At 39.6% G+C, this 15,961-nt stretch overlaps 1 protein-coding gene across 11 annotated transcripts in view; it reads right to left on the bottom strand.

Moving 5' to 3' along the window:
- Positions 1 to 15,961, bottom strand: part of Gpc5 (glypican 5) — a 1,404,356-nt gene that overhangs the window by 1,130,955 nt on the left and 257,440 nt on the right. For all 11 annotated transcript variants that reach the window (XM_060391586.1, XM_060391593.1, XM_060391594.1 and 8 more), the window contains exon 4: positions 13,064 to 13,197. In XM_060391586.1, the coding sequence (XP_060247569.1) occupies positions 13,064 to 13,197 (134 nt within the window). The remainder of the gene's footprint in view (positions 1 to 13,063; positions 13,198 to 15,961) is intronic.

Here is a 15,961-nt window from a genome sequence, read left to right as displayed (position 1 = left end):
GTATATATTGGCTTCATATGGTTTGTGTTGGCTAACAATAGCATCCTCAAACAGTAAATATACCCCATGTGCAACAGTGGACTTGGAAAGGGGCACGGTGGAGATGAGGGAGGGAGGGAGGGACTGGGAGGGAATGAGGGATCGGGACACGGCTGGGATACAGAGTTAATAAAATGTAACTGATAAAAAAAAATAAAAAATAAAAAATAAAAAAAAAAGGTCCTGTCCTACTTGGGCACAGAAATCCTTCATGATACTAAGTATCTTATTTTTGCTAGGCACCTAGGATAGTCTCTCTTACCCAAACAAACAGGGCACATGTAGCCAATCTCTGCCTCACGTGTTCTGCATTGAGAAACTTGGGTAATTGGAAAGCGTGCTGGGGAACAGATGGGACCCTGGTGTTGAGGCTGTGTCTTAATTTATTGTCCTGGGGTTTTCCTAATTACCCACTTAATTGGCACAGCCACACCACTTTGAAATAATAATGTACAGCTAATTATCACCGACTTAAGCTTGCTAATAGCTTATTCTTACCAGATAACTTTGAGAAATCAAGCAGGGAACAGGAAGTGCCACAGGGAAAATGGCTCTGCCTGGGATTGTTTAGACAACTACATGAGTGCAGTGTCCCTTAGAGCTGTTTCTGACAAAAATTAGAAAAGGGTGACAATCTTCTAGCTGATTAAAGGAACAGTAGCCTTCCTTTCCTTCTGTGGCTATGGAGAACTCTGTAACCATATGTCAAATGTTCAGTTTTCAGTTAACTCATTTCATTTGTATGCTATGAAAATAGAAAAGAACATATTGAATACATGCAATTACATCTCCAAAAACATAAAATAAAATCCTACTCTTTAGCTTACTGCTTCTTTACAATGGACAGACCGACACAGTCCATAAAAGGCCTTAGTACAATTGTTACCCAGAGATACATTTAATGAACAAATTGTTCTTTGTCAAATTTTAGAGAAAAGACAGCACCTATCTTTATCAGAAGAGGTTTTTATTATTTATTTATTTATTTATTTATTTATTATTTTAAAATGAAAATAGAGGAGATAGTACAGAGGAAAAAATTGATTAGAATTTTGGACTATGAAGTATAGTCATTTTTTAGCTTAATATTTTTAATTAAAGTTTTATTTTTTACATTAATTACATTTTATTTGCTTTGCATCCCAGCTGTGGCCCCCTCCCTCATTCTGTCCCAATACCTCATCTCCTCCCATGACCCTCCCCCTTCCATTCAACCCTAGCTTATCAGGTCTCATCAAGACTGGTTGCAATGTCCTCCTCTGTGTCCAGGCAAGGCTGCTCCTTCCCCTGGGGAGGTCAAAGAGCCAGCCACTGAGTTCACATCAGTGACAGTCCCTCCTCCCCTTACTAGGGAACCCACTTGGACACTGAGCTGCCATGGCCTACATCTGTGCAGGGATTCTAGGTTATATCCATGAATGTACCTTGGTTGGAGTATCAGTCTCAGAAAAGACCCCTGAGCCTAGATATTTTGGTTCTGTTGGTCTCCTTGTGGAGCACTTATACTCTACAGGTCTTACTAACTCCCCTACAGGTCTTTCTATCTCCCCATTCTTTCATAAGATTTCCTGCACTCTGCCCAAAGTTTGGTTATGAGTCTCAGCATCTGCTTTGATACACTGCTTGGTAGAGTCTTTCAGTGGCCCTCTGAAAGAAGTGGTAGGCTTCTGTCCTGTTTCCTGTTTTCTCCTTCCAATGTCCTTCCCCTTTGTCTTTCTAAGTGAGGATTGATCCTCTTACCCTGGGTCCTCCTTCTTGTTTAGCTTCTTTAGGTGTACAGATTTCAGTATATATCTCTTCTTATAGGTCTAATACACTTATAAATGAGTATGTAGCATGTGTGTCTTTCTGCTCCTGGGATACCTCGCACAGGATGATCTTTTCTAGGTCCTACCATTTGCTGCAAATTTTATGATTTCCTTGTTTTTAATTGCTGAGTAGTATTCCATTGTGTAAAAATACCACAATTTCTGTATCCATTCCTCTGTTGATGGACATCTGAGTTGTTTCCAGGTTCTGGCTATTACATATAAAGCTGCTATGAACATGGTTGAACAAATGTCCTTGTTGTGTACTTGAGCATATTTTGGATATATACAGGAGCTGGAGAGATGGCTCAGAGATTAAGAGCACTGGCTGCTCTTCCAGAGGTCATGAGTTCAATTTCCAGCAACTACATGCTCCCTTACTTTATACTTGTTCTGTATTTAGTCTGTATGCTTTTTAGAAATTTAGTCATCTCTAAATCAGATTCCCTAGACCCAAGTCCTAGGGCCAGAAGTGGATATGGACGATAAAGGATGCTTGAGAAATATGTAAGGAAAACAATGCTCCTTTGATGAAAAGCCTGAGAGAAGCAGGAGGAGGAGGAAGGAGTGGAACAGGGATGTGGTCGTTAGGCAGAGGGCATAGTGACAGGGCAGGACGAATTCCAGCAGAAGTCAAACCCCTCATACCGTATGGCCTGTAGGTCTGGCACTGTCCATAAACTGGTGACAAACAAGTGAGTCTAGCAGATGCCTACCACCCTCCTGCACATGGAGGATGTGAATGCTACCAGTCTCCCAATAACTCCCCATTCACTCCTGCATGCATCATTTCTGACAGATGAAATGGCTGAACTGTGTAACCTGTTTGGTATGGTAGAAATATGTCTAGTTAACTATGTCTGTAGTTTATAGACAGAGCAGCCTCCACTGTATAAAGCAGAATGAGAACTCTCACCACACAGTGGCAGAACAGCAGGATTTGTAAGGTGGCAAGAAGGAATCTCAACAATGTGAATAGAAATTGGTAATAATGTTAGAACAGGTATGGTGATTTGAAAGATTGATGTCCCCCATATGCTTACATGAAAGTTGGTCCTAAAAAGCAACAAATAAAAGCTACTGCAAGTGTGATTCAAAGGGCACAGGGTTTATCCTGAACTGACAGCCAAACTTAACAATGTCATCCTTAGTACTGGCTGTAGAGGCATAAAAGATATAATGGATAGAAATGGATTGTAGATTCTTCCTCCATGGTTACAGACAAGACACTGAGGCCAAGTAGCATGTAGCAAGGTAGTCCCTGTGTGGGCCTCTCAGACGCCACAGGTGAAAATAAAGCTTGGTTTGGAGTGGAGTCTCCAAGACATTGGAGTGGCCATGAGACAGTTGCCAGAGAGAGCTGTGCAGAGGGAGTGGAAACTGCCAAACACAGGTGTATGCTGCAGGCAGCAGAGCTGCTGAGGCTGAGCCATCCAAGTCATGTAAAGCTAAAGTCCTAGTCACTGGGCCCTAAGTTTGGAACGGGTGCTTGCCTTGCAGGATTTTGGGTTTGCTTGATCTAATATTGCCTTGCTATGCCACTCACTTTGGAGCAGTAATGTATATTCTCCACTACTGCACATAGGAAGTTATAATTTTTTTTTAATCTTGCAAGGAGTCACAATTAAGAGATTCCTTTGAGTATCAGATGAGACTCTGCATTCTGGACTTTTGAAAAAATGTTAAACTGAGAAAGACAGTGGGGCTTGCGAAGTTGGACTAAATACGTTTTGCATTATGATTAGCCAGAAGCCTATGGGTGCCAGGGAGTAGAATGTGGTGGTTCCTATGAGGCAAATCCCTCATAGGCCCAGGTATATGAACACTCCATCTCCAGTCGGTGGTAGTGTTTGTGGAACTTTAGGAGGTGCAGCCTTTCTAGAGGAGGAAGCACAGTGCTGGGGCCAGAGGCTCAGATTTCATAGTTTGGTACCATTTCCAGTTGTGCTTATGGGTGTGGTTCAGGTGTGATGTCTTGGCTTCCTGCTCCTGTAACAATGACTGCTCCTTGTTCATGGGCCTGCCAGCCATCAAGGACCCTTATCCCTCTGGAATTGAGAGCTAAAATAAACTCTCTTATAAGCTGCTTTGGCCATGATGTTTTCTCACAGGAACAGAAACCTAACTCATGCAGCAGGTTTTTCTTTTGTTAGGGTTAAAGCAGGGAGAGCTCCTTAACACAAAGACTGAGGTAGAGTAGATCTTCTATTTTCAGCAAAGATTAGCCTGTATGCTCTCACCTCAATGTTTATGCAGCATTTTTATGAGTGAATACATTTTTTATTTTTCTTATCTGTAGCATCCTAGTACAGGAGCTCAGTCTGAAGAAACAGCCTCTGGGACTTTTCTTTAAAATTGGAAAGTACTTGTATCTATGCACGTGTTTCAAATTTATAGAAATAGCATATCTTGCTTTTTGATGTTTCTCCTCTTTCATCACAATATATTTTTTCTAAATGGAAATGTACTTATTGGTTTTGTCATATAATACTTCCAGGTTTTACATATCATGTTTCCATTTTTTAAAATTATAGGCATACTGTTTGCCTTTCTTAGGTACTATTAAATAATCAGGAAGGGGAGGAGGACCTCACCTATCAGTGGCCTTGGGGAAGGGCATGCACGAAGAAGGGGGAGGGAGGGTGGGACCGGGAGGGGATGAGGGAGGGGCTTATGGGGGTATACAAAGTGAATAAACTGTAATTAATAAAAAAATTAATTAAAAAATCAGGAATGTCTTCTGTAGATGTGAACAAGAGTTTCTTGTATAAACAGTCTGGAAGAGCAGATAAGAGTATATAGTACAGGTGAGATTAACAAATGTAGTTGTTCTCATCCTCATTCAGAAAGGCAAACAGGACAGAAATCTGAAGAGGGACTGAACAGGAAACAGGACAGGAGCCTACCACAGAGGGCCTCTGAAAGATTACCCAGCAGTGTATCAAAGCAGATGCTGAGGCTCATAACCAAACTTTGGGCAGAGTGCAGGGAATCTTAGGAAAGAATGGGGAGATAGGAAGACCTGTAGGGGACAGGAGTTCTACAAGGAGACCAACTGAAACCAAAAAATCTGGGCACAGGGGTTTTTTCTGAGACTGATAATCCAACCAAGGGCCATGTATGGAGATAACCTAGAACACCTGCACAGATGTAGCCCATGGCAGCTCAGTGTCCAAGTGGGTTTCCTAATAAGGAGAACAGGGGCTATCTCTGACATGAACTCAGTGGCTGACTCTTTGATTACTTCCCCCTGAGGTGCAGCCTTACCAGGCCACAGAGGAAGACAATGCAGCCAGTCCTGATGAAAGCTGATAGGCTAGGGTCAGATGGACAGGGACAAGGACCTCCCCTATCAGTGGACTTGGTGAGAGGCATGGGAGAAGAAGAGGGAGGAAGGGTGGGCATGAGAGGAAATGAGGGAGGGAGGGTGGTATTGGGATGGAATAAGGGAAGGGGCTACAGCTGGGATACTGTAATTGTAAGTGAATAAACTGTAATTAACATGAAAAAAGAAAAATTAAAATAAAAAAACAAAAAAAAGAAAGAAAACACAACATGAGTAAAAAAAGAGCAGGTTGGTTCATGAGCATGTGGGAAAACTGAATTAGACGTCTACTGTATAATGGAGGGAACCTCCCCTTAAATATGACGTACTCCCTCTGCATTAATTACAGAGAATAAAAACTACAGAGTGGTCAAAAACATGGTATGTGTATTTTTAAATTGGTGCAGCAATTTTTAAAAAGAAAATAAAATAGACTTGATAATCAAAGTAAAAAACTGCCCTTTTAACATAACTTTTATTTATTAAAATTTATTCACTTTGTATCCCAGCTGTAGCCCCCACCCTTCTCCTTCTCCGCTCCCCACCCCACACTTTCTCCCTTCCCTCATCTGATAGGGGAGGACCTCCTCCCCATCCATCTGAATCTAGCTTATCAGGTCTAATCAGGAAAGTCTTCCAATAGCCACTTATAAGTAAGTGTATACCATGTGTATCTTTCTGCTTCTGCTACTTCAATGAGGATGATCTTTTCTAGTTCTCACCATTTGCCTGCAAATTTTATGATTTCCTTGTTTTTAATTGCTGGACTCAGGAAGCAAGCAGGACTAGCCATTCTAATATCCAATAAAATAGATTTTCAACCAAAACTAATCATAAGAGTTGGGGAGGGTCACTTCATACTCATCAGTGGGAAAAAAAAAACCTGCCTTATTAAAAAAGGAAATACATAACTAGAATCTTACCACCTGGGAGGTGGGAGGACCATAGATTCCAGAAGAATTTTGAGTCATCATCATCTATCTAGAGAGGTTGAGGCCAGCATGGGCTACATGAAAACCTGCCTCCTGGCTTTTACCCCAAGAAGTTTCTCCTGTCATTTAGCATTTAACTTCTACTGATATTTAAATTAATTGTTATTAGAAAAGATTTATAAGGCCTAAAACTGATAAGTAATACATAAAGGAAGTCCTACAGATGGGTATACTAATTTTAAAAGGGAGCCTGTAGTAGGAAGCCTAGTTAATAGAGAGAGAACTTCAAGAGAGAAAAATATTATAGAAAGTAAAATAAATTTTGAAATTTTAAGCTAGGCATGTTAGTTCATCTTTAATTTTAACACTCAGAAGGGAAGGAACAGGAAGGAAAATCTTTTGAGTTTGAGGCCCACCTGGTCTACAGAGTAAGTTCCAGGACAACCACAGCCACACAGAGAAAAAAAAAATCTATCTCAAAAACACAATAAACAATTTTGTTTTGAAGTATTAAAATTATGGTTCATATCATTATAGTGGGGAGATGAAACAGATCATGCAAAATGAAGACTGTAAAGAAAAATATATAAAGAATACAAAATTCACTGTCCTCAGAACAAAACGACTGCCTACAGATTGGGAAAGGATCTTCATCAACCTATATCTGAGAAAGGACTAATATCCAGTATGTATAAAGAACTCAAGAAGTTAAACAGCAACAAATCAAGTAATCCAATTAAAAAATGGAGTACAAAGCTAAACAGAGAATTCTCAGTAGAGGACTATCAAATGGCAGAGAGACACTTAAAGAAATGTTCAACATCCTTAGTCATAAGGGAAATGCAAATCAAAACAACCCTAAGATTTCTCCTTACACCCATAAGAATAGCTAAGATCAAAAACTCAAGTGACAACACATGCTGGAGAGGATGTGGAGAAAGGGGAACCCTCCTCCACTGCTGGTGGGAATGTAAACATGTACAACCACTCTGGAAATCAATCTGGCATTCTCTCAGACAATTAGGAATTATACTTCCTCAAGATCCAGCTATACCTCTCCTAGGCATATCCCCAAAAGAGGCTCAAATACAAAATAAGGACATTAACTCAACCATGTTTGTAGCAGCTTTATTTATAATAGACAGAAGCTGGAAACAGCCCAGATGCTCCTCAGTGAAGGAATGGATTCACAAATTGTGGTACATCTACACAATGAAATATTGCTCAGCAATAAAAAATAAGGAAATCATGAAATTTGCAGGTAAATGGTGAGATCTGGAAAAGATAATCCTGAGTGAGCTAGCCCAGAAGCAGAAAGACGAACAGGGTATATACTCACTCATACAGACATATAATATAGGATAAACCTACAAAAATCTGTACACCTAAAGAAACTAATCAAGAGGAAGGACTCTTGCCAAAATGCTCAATTCCTGTCCAGAAAGGCAAAGAGGATGGACATCAGAAGAAGGAGAAAAGAGGGAACAAGTCAGAAGCCTGACACAGACAACCTCTAAAAGGCTCTTCTCTGCAGACTATCAATGCAGATGCTAAGACTTATGGGCAACCTTTGGGCAGAGTGCAGGGAATCTTAGGAAGGAAGTGGGAAACAGTGAGATCTGGAGAGGACAGGAACTCCACAAGCAGAGCAACAGAACCAAAAAATCTGCTAACAGGGGTCTTTCCTGAGACTGATACTCCATACAAGGACCATGCATGGAGATAACCTAAGACCCCTGCACAGATGTAGCCCAAGGCAGTTCAGTATCCAAGTGGGTTCCATAGTAATAGGAACAGGGACTGTCTCTGACATGAACTGATTGGCCTGCTCTTTAATTACCTCCCCCCGAGGGGGAAGCAGCATTATTACCAGGCCACAGAAGAAGACACTGCAGCCACTCCTGATGAGACCTAATTGACTAGGATCAGAAGGAAGGAAAAGAAGACCTCCCCTATCAGTGGACTTGGAGAGGGGCATAAGTGCGGGGGTGGGGGAGAAGAGAGGGATTGGGATGGGAGGAGGGAGGGAACCACAGGTAGGTTACAAAGTATATAAAGTGTAATTAATAAAGAATTAAAAATATACTTACTGTATAACCACAAAAATAGTAAAAAAAAAATACAAAATTATTTGGAAATTAAAAACATTAAAGAAAGTACTTCATTTGTCTCCAGATGCATTTTATGGAAGCAATGTATCCTTCTCTGGAAGGGAGGTATTATAATGTAAACTCAAGACAGTAGAGACACAGCACATGGAAGACACACTCACAGGTGGCCAGATTAATACCTACCTGGCTATACAGGCTTACCTATTTCAACTGAAATCAATGACATTTAGGAGACTAACCAATTAATAAGCAGTAAAATTCAGAGCTAGTTTATGAATGGAACTTCAGATTACATAGGCAATATGCAGAAATCAATTACTATGGCAATTAATCCCTAGACAGAAACAGAAAAAAATTAGTAAACAATTGAAATATTTAAATGAACTTAAGTACAGACCTCTTGGGTGTTCCCAGTGGGTAGTGTGAGACTTGGTTGTCATGTATCTGTCTTAATTTATATAATTATAAATATATAATTAATATAGTCACAATTATGATATATTGATATATATAATGGAGATATAACATAGCCATAATTGTTATATGTATAATTATATATAATATCAAAAATTAATATAGACATATATAATTTATATAATCTATTATAGTGGGTGGCTGGTTGGAAACAGGACAATGAATCTACAAGGTTCATAACAAAAAGGTCTATGCAAGAGCTATTCTATAACCTTTCACCTGAATCAGCTTAGTTTCACTAGCAAAACATATTAAGGATTTGTTTGTCTTAAGGTTTGCACTAGGTAGTATGGGTGGTAAAATATTCTTGCCTTTCAATGAACCTTAAACCTTAAGGTTTAAGCTGGGATTTATTGTAAGATTCTCTGTTGGTAAAATACATTGATTTTTACAATGCAAGAGAGTGACTGTTATTCATTCATTAAAGATGTTTTGGGAGGAAAAAATAAATTTTATGCACAAACTACCAGTTCATATTAGCTACTAGCAGATACCCAGCAGCAGACTAAATATTAATTCTAGATGTATAGTCCACATGAAAGAAATGAGGCAATTAGGTATGCTGTGACCAGAAGCAACGAATGTGGATGAGGAAGAATGCAAATAGATACAGATCTACCCACCTCGAAGATCTCAACAGAAAACCAGATACTGTGAACCTAATAGAAGAGAAAGTGTGCAATACCCTTGAACTCCTTGGCACAGGAGACAACAACTTCCTGAAGAGAACACCAATAGCATAAGCACTAATATCTACAATCAATAAATTGGACCTTGTGATACCTAACAGCTTCTGTAGGCAAAGGACACCATCATTGGACAAATGGCAGCCTACACACTGGGAAAAGATCTTCACCAACCACATATCTGACAGAGGGCTAATAACCAAAATCTATAAAAACATTAACAAACCAAATAATTCTATTTAAAAATGAAGTACAGGTCTAAACAGAATTCTAAGCAGAGGAATCTCAATTGTCTGAGAAAAACTTAAAGGAATGGTCAAATCCTTAACCATCAGATTCCTTCTTACTCCCGTAATATTGGCTACGATCAAAAGATAGAAAGGAAAGTTCATGCTGGTTAGAATGTGGAGCAAGGGAAATACTCCTCCACTGCTGGTTGGAGTGAAAACTTGGACAGCTACTATGGAAATCAATATGATGCTACCTCTGAAAACTGGGAATTGATCTTCCTCAAGACCTAGCTATACCACTCTTGCGCATATACCCAAAGGATGCCCCATCCTACCACAAGGATACTGGCTCAGCTATCATCATAGAAGCTTCATTCATAATATTCAGGAGCTAGAAACAACCTAGATGCCCCTCCACTGAAAAATGGATAAAGAAAATGTGGTACATTTACACAATGGAGTATTACTCAGCACTTAAAAAGAATGGCATCATAAAATTTGCAGGCAAATGGATGGAACTAAAATAGATCATCTTTAGTGAGGTAACCCAGACACAGAAAGACAAACATGATATGTATTCACTTATAAGTGTACATTAGCTGCTAAGTAAAGGATAATCATGACATAATACATAGACCCAGAGAGTCTAAGCACGTGAAGGGTTCAAGGAGGATGGACTGAGCTCCCTGGAAAGAGGAAATAGAATAGATTTTTGTGAGTGGATTGGGAGTTGGGGTCAAGGGAATGGGAACAGGAGTGATCTGGTTTGGGAGGGAGAGAGTACTAGGACAGAGGACTGGAATTAAGAGACGTTTAGGGGTTTGATGTAGAGACCCCATGCAGTGGAAACTCTCATGAAACTTTTAGAGTCACTCTAGAGAAGTCTCCTTAGTAATGGGGATATGGAGCCCAAATCAGTCATCATTTACACCCAGACAAGGTTTCCAGCAATGGGGCTGGGACATCAACCCAGCCACAAAAACTTTGACTTACAATTTGCCTTGCTAGAAAGATATGCTGGGGTAACAGTGGCATAGAAGTTGTGGGAATGGCCATCCAAGATGGGTGCAAATTTAGATCCATGCCATGAGAGGATGTCCATGCTTGCCATTGCCTAGATGGCCAGGAAACAGAGGCAGGACAGTCCAGAGATGCAAGATTGAAGCAAACATGACTGGCAGGGGGAAAATTATCAATGAAGTGATTCCTAATGATATTCTGCTATACTCATCGATGAGTGCCTAGACCAATTGTCTTCAGGGAGGCTTCACCTAGCAACTGGTGGAAACAGATGCAGAGACCAGGCCAGGCATCAGGAGGAACTTGCAGAATCCTACAATAGAAGGAGAGGAAGGACAGTAGGAGCCTGAGGTGTCAGGGACACAAGACAACCCACAGAATCAACTAAGCTGGACTCAGAGGGGCACACAGAGACTGAACAATCAGGGAGCATGCATAGGTCTGACCTAGGCCCTCTGCATATGTGTTATGGCTGTGTAGTATGGTCTTCTTATGGGGTTCCTAACAGTGTAGTGTGTGTGTTGGGGGGAGTCTTTGACTCTTTTGCCTGTGCTCGAGGAACCCTTTTCCTCCTCCTAGTTGCCTCATCAAGCCTTGATCTAAGGATTTATGCAGAGATACATTATGTTCAGTTGCTAAACCTGGGAAGGCAGGTGGATCTGGGTGAGAGGAAAGGTGGAAGTGAGGGACTGTGATGAGTGGAGGGAGGGGCAGGTGGTCAGGATGTAATGAAGAGGAGAATAAAAATAATTAAGTACTAGGAAAAAGGGAAAGGGGGAGAGAGGGTAGGTGGGACCAGGAGGAGGTTGAGGGAGGGGGCTACAATTGGGATATAAAGCAAATAAATTATAAAAAAATAAAACTAAAATAATAATTATTATAATAAAGAAAAACCTAAAAAAAAAACCAAAAAACTGGATGATATATCAAGAGAGCTATAGATTATTTAAAAGACATTCAAATAACTGAATGAATAAATACATTACACTCTAAATTTAGGTTTAATTTAGAGGGCAGTGACAGAGAAACCATTATTTTCTAAGAGATATACAGTTAACTAAATATCTTTTTGTTTTTGCTTTTTTATTTATTACAAATTGTTCATTTTGTACCCAGTTTTAGCCCCCTCCCTTATCCCTACCTAATTACACCCTCTCTCCCTCCCTCTTCTCCTCCCTGCCCCTCCCCAAGTCCATTGCTAGGGGAGGTCCTCCTCCCCTTCCCTATGACCCTAGCTTAACAGGTCTCATCAGGACTAGCTGAATTGTCCTTGGCTGTGGCCTGGTAAGGCTGGTCCCCACTCAGGGGGAGGTGATCAAAGAGCCAGCCACTGAGTTCATGTCAGAGACAGTCCCTGTTCCCCTTACTAGGAAACCCACTTGGACACTGAGCTGCCATGGGCTACATCTGAGCAGGGGTTCTAGGTTATATCCTTGCATGGTCTTTGGTTGGAGTATCAGTCTCAGAAAAGACCCCTGGGCCAAGATATTTTGGTTCTGTTGCTATCTTTGTGGAGCTCCTGTCCCTTCCAGGTCTTTCTATGTCCCCCTTCTTTCATAAGATTCAGGTTTTCCTCTAGTTTGAACATTTTCATATTAAATGTCAATTATCAACCAATGGGATTCTAGAGGTTTTAATTTACCCAGTGAAAATAGTGATAGGCATAGTTACAGTATGTTAAATGCTTACAGTTAGTATCAATAAGTGGCCATTTTTACCATCACATTTTTACCATAAAATGTAAGGGAAGTTTCATGTTTTACTACTGTATTTCAAGAATGCTAAATCTTCAGAAATATAAATCACATGGTATAACAGCACTTTCTTATATGGTTCAAGCCAGTCATTGCTAGTTTTATGTAGAAATCAGATTACAGTTAACTAAAATCATTTAAAATAAGGCATTTACTCCTCAGCTTAAATATAGAATGGTTCCTGGATCTGCTTTAATATAATAAAGAATAATCCCTAAAGTCACACAAAAAAATGTACTGGTCTCACAGTCTGAATCTATCCCCCAAATTAATGGGAAAGATTGAGTCCCTGAATTTTAAGATTTTTAATCTTAAAAATTTTATCTGTTTTTATGTATGTGTATATGTGATTGTTTATCTGTATATGTACCATGTATGCACAGGAGTCCACAAAGGCCAGGTAGAGTTTCAGACATCCTGGAACTGCAGTTACAAGTGATTGCAATCCTCCTGGTGTGGGTGCTGGGAACCAAACACAGGTCCTCTGTAAGAGCAGCAGGCACTCTAAACATTGAACCGTCTCCCTAGCCCATGAGCTACAGTATTTTAAATAGAGTAAAAATTCCCTTTGATTGTTTTTCTTCCATACTACAGTCAGGCCTATTTGATGAATGCACTCTAGTCTCTTGTAGAATTAATGGCTTACTTTCTTTTCTCTTTCTGGTTGTAAAACAAATGTCTTACTTTCTTCTGTTGGCAAGTGTCTCCTCACCATTCCTTGCAGAGATCTTCATTCCATGCTTCTCCTTGCTTGGATCAAAAGTACAGCGTGGGCTCTGTGTTGTTGTTCTCACTGGATGGCCACAAATCTTATTCACCTGTGGAAGAGAAAACATCAGTTACAAACCTGCTCCAGCTTTTCTGAGGATGTAATCTTCCACACGCCATGAAACAGTGGCATGTTTACCCTAAATATAAACATTAACTTTCAATGCCTATAATGCTTGTAGATTTTTAACAGTGAGAATCAATGTATCTGAATACAGTGGTGCTAATGATAAACCAGTTCCATGACATTGACAGAGTCTGCAATACACATGGAAGAACTAAACAAAAATCAAGAATTCAAGAAAAGCTACATTTCTTGTATAAACAGGACTGCTTACCCAAAATTGATCATGCTTTATATTTGGGTAAGATATAATATGATTTGTTGCTGAATGTGCACTCAATTTTGAATGAGTGTGAAGGATGAACGAAAATATCTTTGCAGTGTTTTCCTTCAGGTCTTCTGAGAAAGGACAATGAGTCTTGTTTCTTTGAAATCCATATTTCCTAGGCAAGCACTTTATTACAAGGTTATTTATTATGAGGTTTAATATCAGGTTCCCAGCCTGACCTTTTTATTTTGAGGCAAGATCTCAAGTTACCCTGGAACTTGCTGTTTTCCTGCCTCAACCTCCCAAGTAACTCGGATGATAGGCCTGTACCACCCCAAACCTTGTTGACAATACGTACATATTATATTGTACAATGTTATACAATCTCATTTGATAACTCCTCTATATCTTCTTCTTTACACTAAAGTAATTTCGAAAATGAAAGAAAAAAAAAACTGACTGCAGCTGGCTGTGGTGGCACAATTTAATCATAGTACTGGGTAGGGTAGAGGAGGCAGGCAGATATCTGAGTTCCAGGCCAACCTGGTCTACAGAGTGAGTTCTAGGACAGCTTACACAAAGAAGCGCTGTCATGAAAAACAAAACAAAAGATTTGATTGCTTTTTAGAAGCTTTTCTAGCGATAGTTTTTTTTACATGGTTTATATAATTATCACTAGAAGACTGACTTATCTAATATATCAACAAAACACATAACAATATGTAGGTGAAAAGTAGACAGCATGTTTAAAACTCAAAAGCACTGTGGCAGAATCAGGAGGCTTTCCTTCTTGTAATGTTTCTTTTTGTTCTGAGACCTTTAAAATATGACAAAACCCTTTGAACTTGATGATCTAGTATCTAAGGCGAGAGTGCTAGATTATGCCGAAGATCTCATAAAATTCTCAATTTCCTTGATTTTTTTTTCATATTGGGGATATTAAAATAATTATATATTTTTTTCTGCTCTACTCTGATCCATACTTATTTTACTTCTCTTCTGTGCCAAATGTAAAGAGAGATGAAGGATGAATGGCATTTGCCCTACCAGAGCGTCTAAGTTAGAACAGAATGAGAGCTTCTAAATCATCTAAATGCATGCTGTGTTTATCTCGAAAGAAAGAAGGAAAGAAGGAAAGAAAGAAAGGAAGGAAGAAAGAAAGAAAGAAAGAAAGAAAGAAAGAAAGAAAGAAGGAAAGAAAGTAGGACAGGGATGATGATATCTTCTGGGTATGTTTTGGTATGAGGAGAATACCCCCACAGCTACCCAGTTGTAATGTAGGAGATTGAGAGCATCTGTTAGGGGAAGACTGTTGAGATATGTTTCTATGCAGCCGACTTATAAATAAGCATTTATTAAATACCATGATGCCAGCCGCTGGAGATACGTTCATGCATGTGGATGAATTAAATTTGTACGTGTAGAACATCTACTGCAGTTTCTCTCGACAGAAGCAGCTGTAGGACAGCACTAAAGCCAACAGCATTGGTGCCGCTGCACAGGAAAATGGGCAGTTAAATTGTTTTTGAGGTGCTCAAGGAAATGCTTAGGGAAGTTATACCTGAATAGCAAGTCAATGGATAAACTGAGAGTTTGGAAGATGGAAAAATCAAACACAAATGTTTCAGAAAAGTCTAAATTAACAAGAGGAATGCAACTTATCAAACATATCTTGAATATATGTGCATTCCGTAAGAAAACACACAGCATGGCGCATAGCATGGTGTAGAAAGGCCATATGACTTGGATATGTAGGTTAAACAAGAAAAACTTTTAGGACAAAATTGCCAAGCAGAAAATTGGTATTTTCACATCATTACAAGGAGAATAATGACAAGAGTATGGAGAGGGGAAGAAGCAAGAGTCAGAAGACGAATCCTAGGAGAGTGGGATATAAGGAAACTCGGCTCTCGTGAAGAATGTGGTTACAATTTTGTTTTACCTGGAAAGAAGGGGTTTGATAGAAAACAGTAAATGGAAATTATGTTGGAAGAATACACTGGAGACAGACCTTGGGGGAGTTTTGCAAGGCTAAGAATATGTTTAGTAGACAAAAGCGCCTGCTGTTTGCAGAGTTGAACAGTAAAATGCAGACGCTGGAATTTTACAAATGCCCTGGACGGCACTGCATAAGTTTACCTAGTGAGAAAAATGTCTTCTAAATGTAGAAATGTAGTTAAAAACTGCTAGCATTCCCAAAGGGGAATAATGATTCTGAAATTAAGCAATGACAGTGTTCATAGGCTGCAGACAAAAAGTAAAACCAACTGGACTGGGGAAAGGATATTTCAGGTGAAAAGCAGGGCCAAGGTATTCAAAAGTTCAAAAGGAACTTTAGTCCCTGGGGCTAAAACACAGTGATGTTGGAGTGTAAATGTATTAGCTAGGTGCTAAATCAGAAAGAAAGGAGAATCTTCATTGTCAGCTACCCCTGGGATGATGTGAATTGATGGTGGGGATGTCTGTAGGTGTTATGGGATAT

Source organism: Meriones unguiculatus, chromosome 9, assembly GCF_030254825.1.
Source record: "Meriones unguiculatus strain TT.TT164.6M chromosome 9, Bangor_MerUng_6.1, whole genome shotgun sequence".
Classification (NCBI taxonomy): Eukaryota; Metazoa; Chordata; class Mammalia; order Rodentia; family Muridae; genus Meriones; species Meriones unguiculatus.
This window is presented reverse-complemented; position numbering and strand designations above follow the sequence as displayed.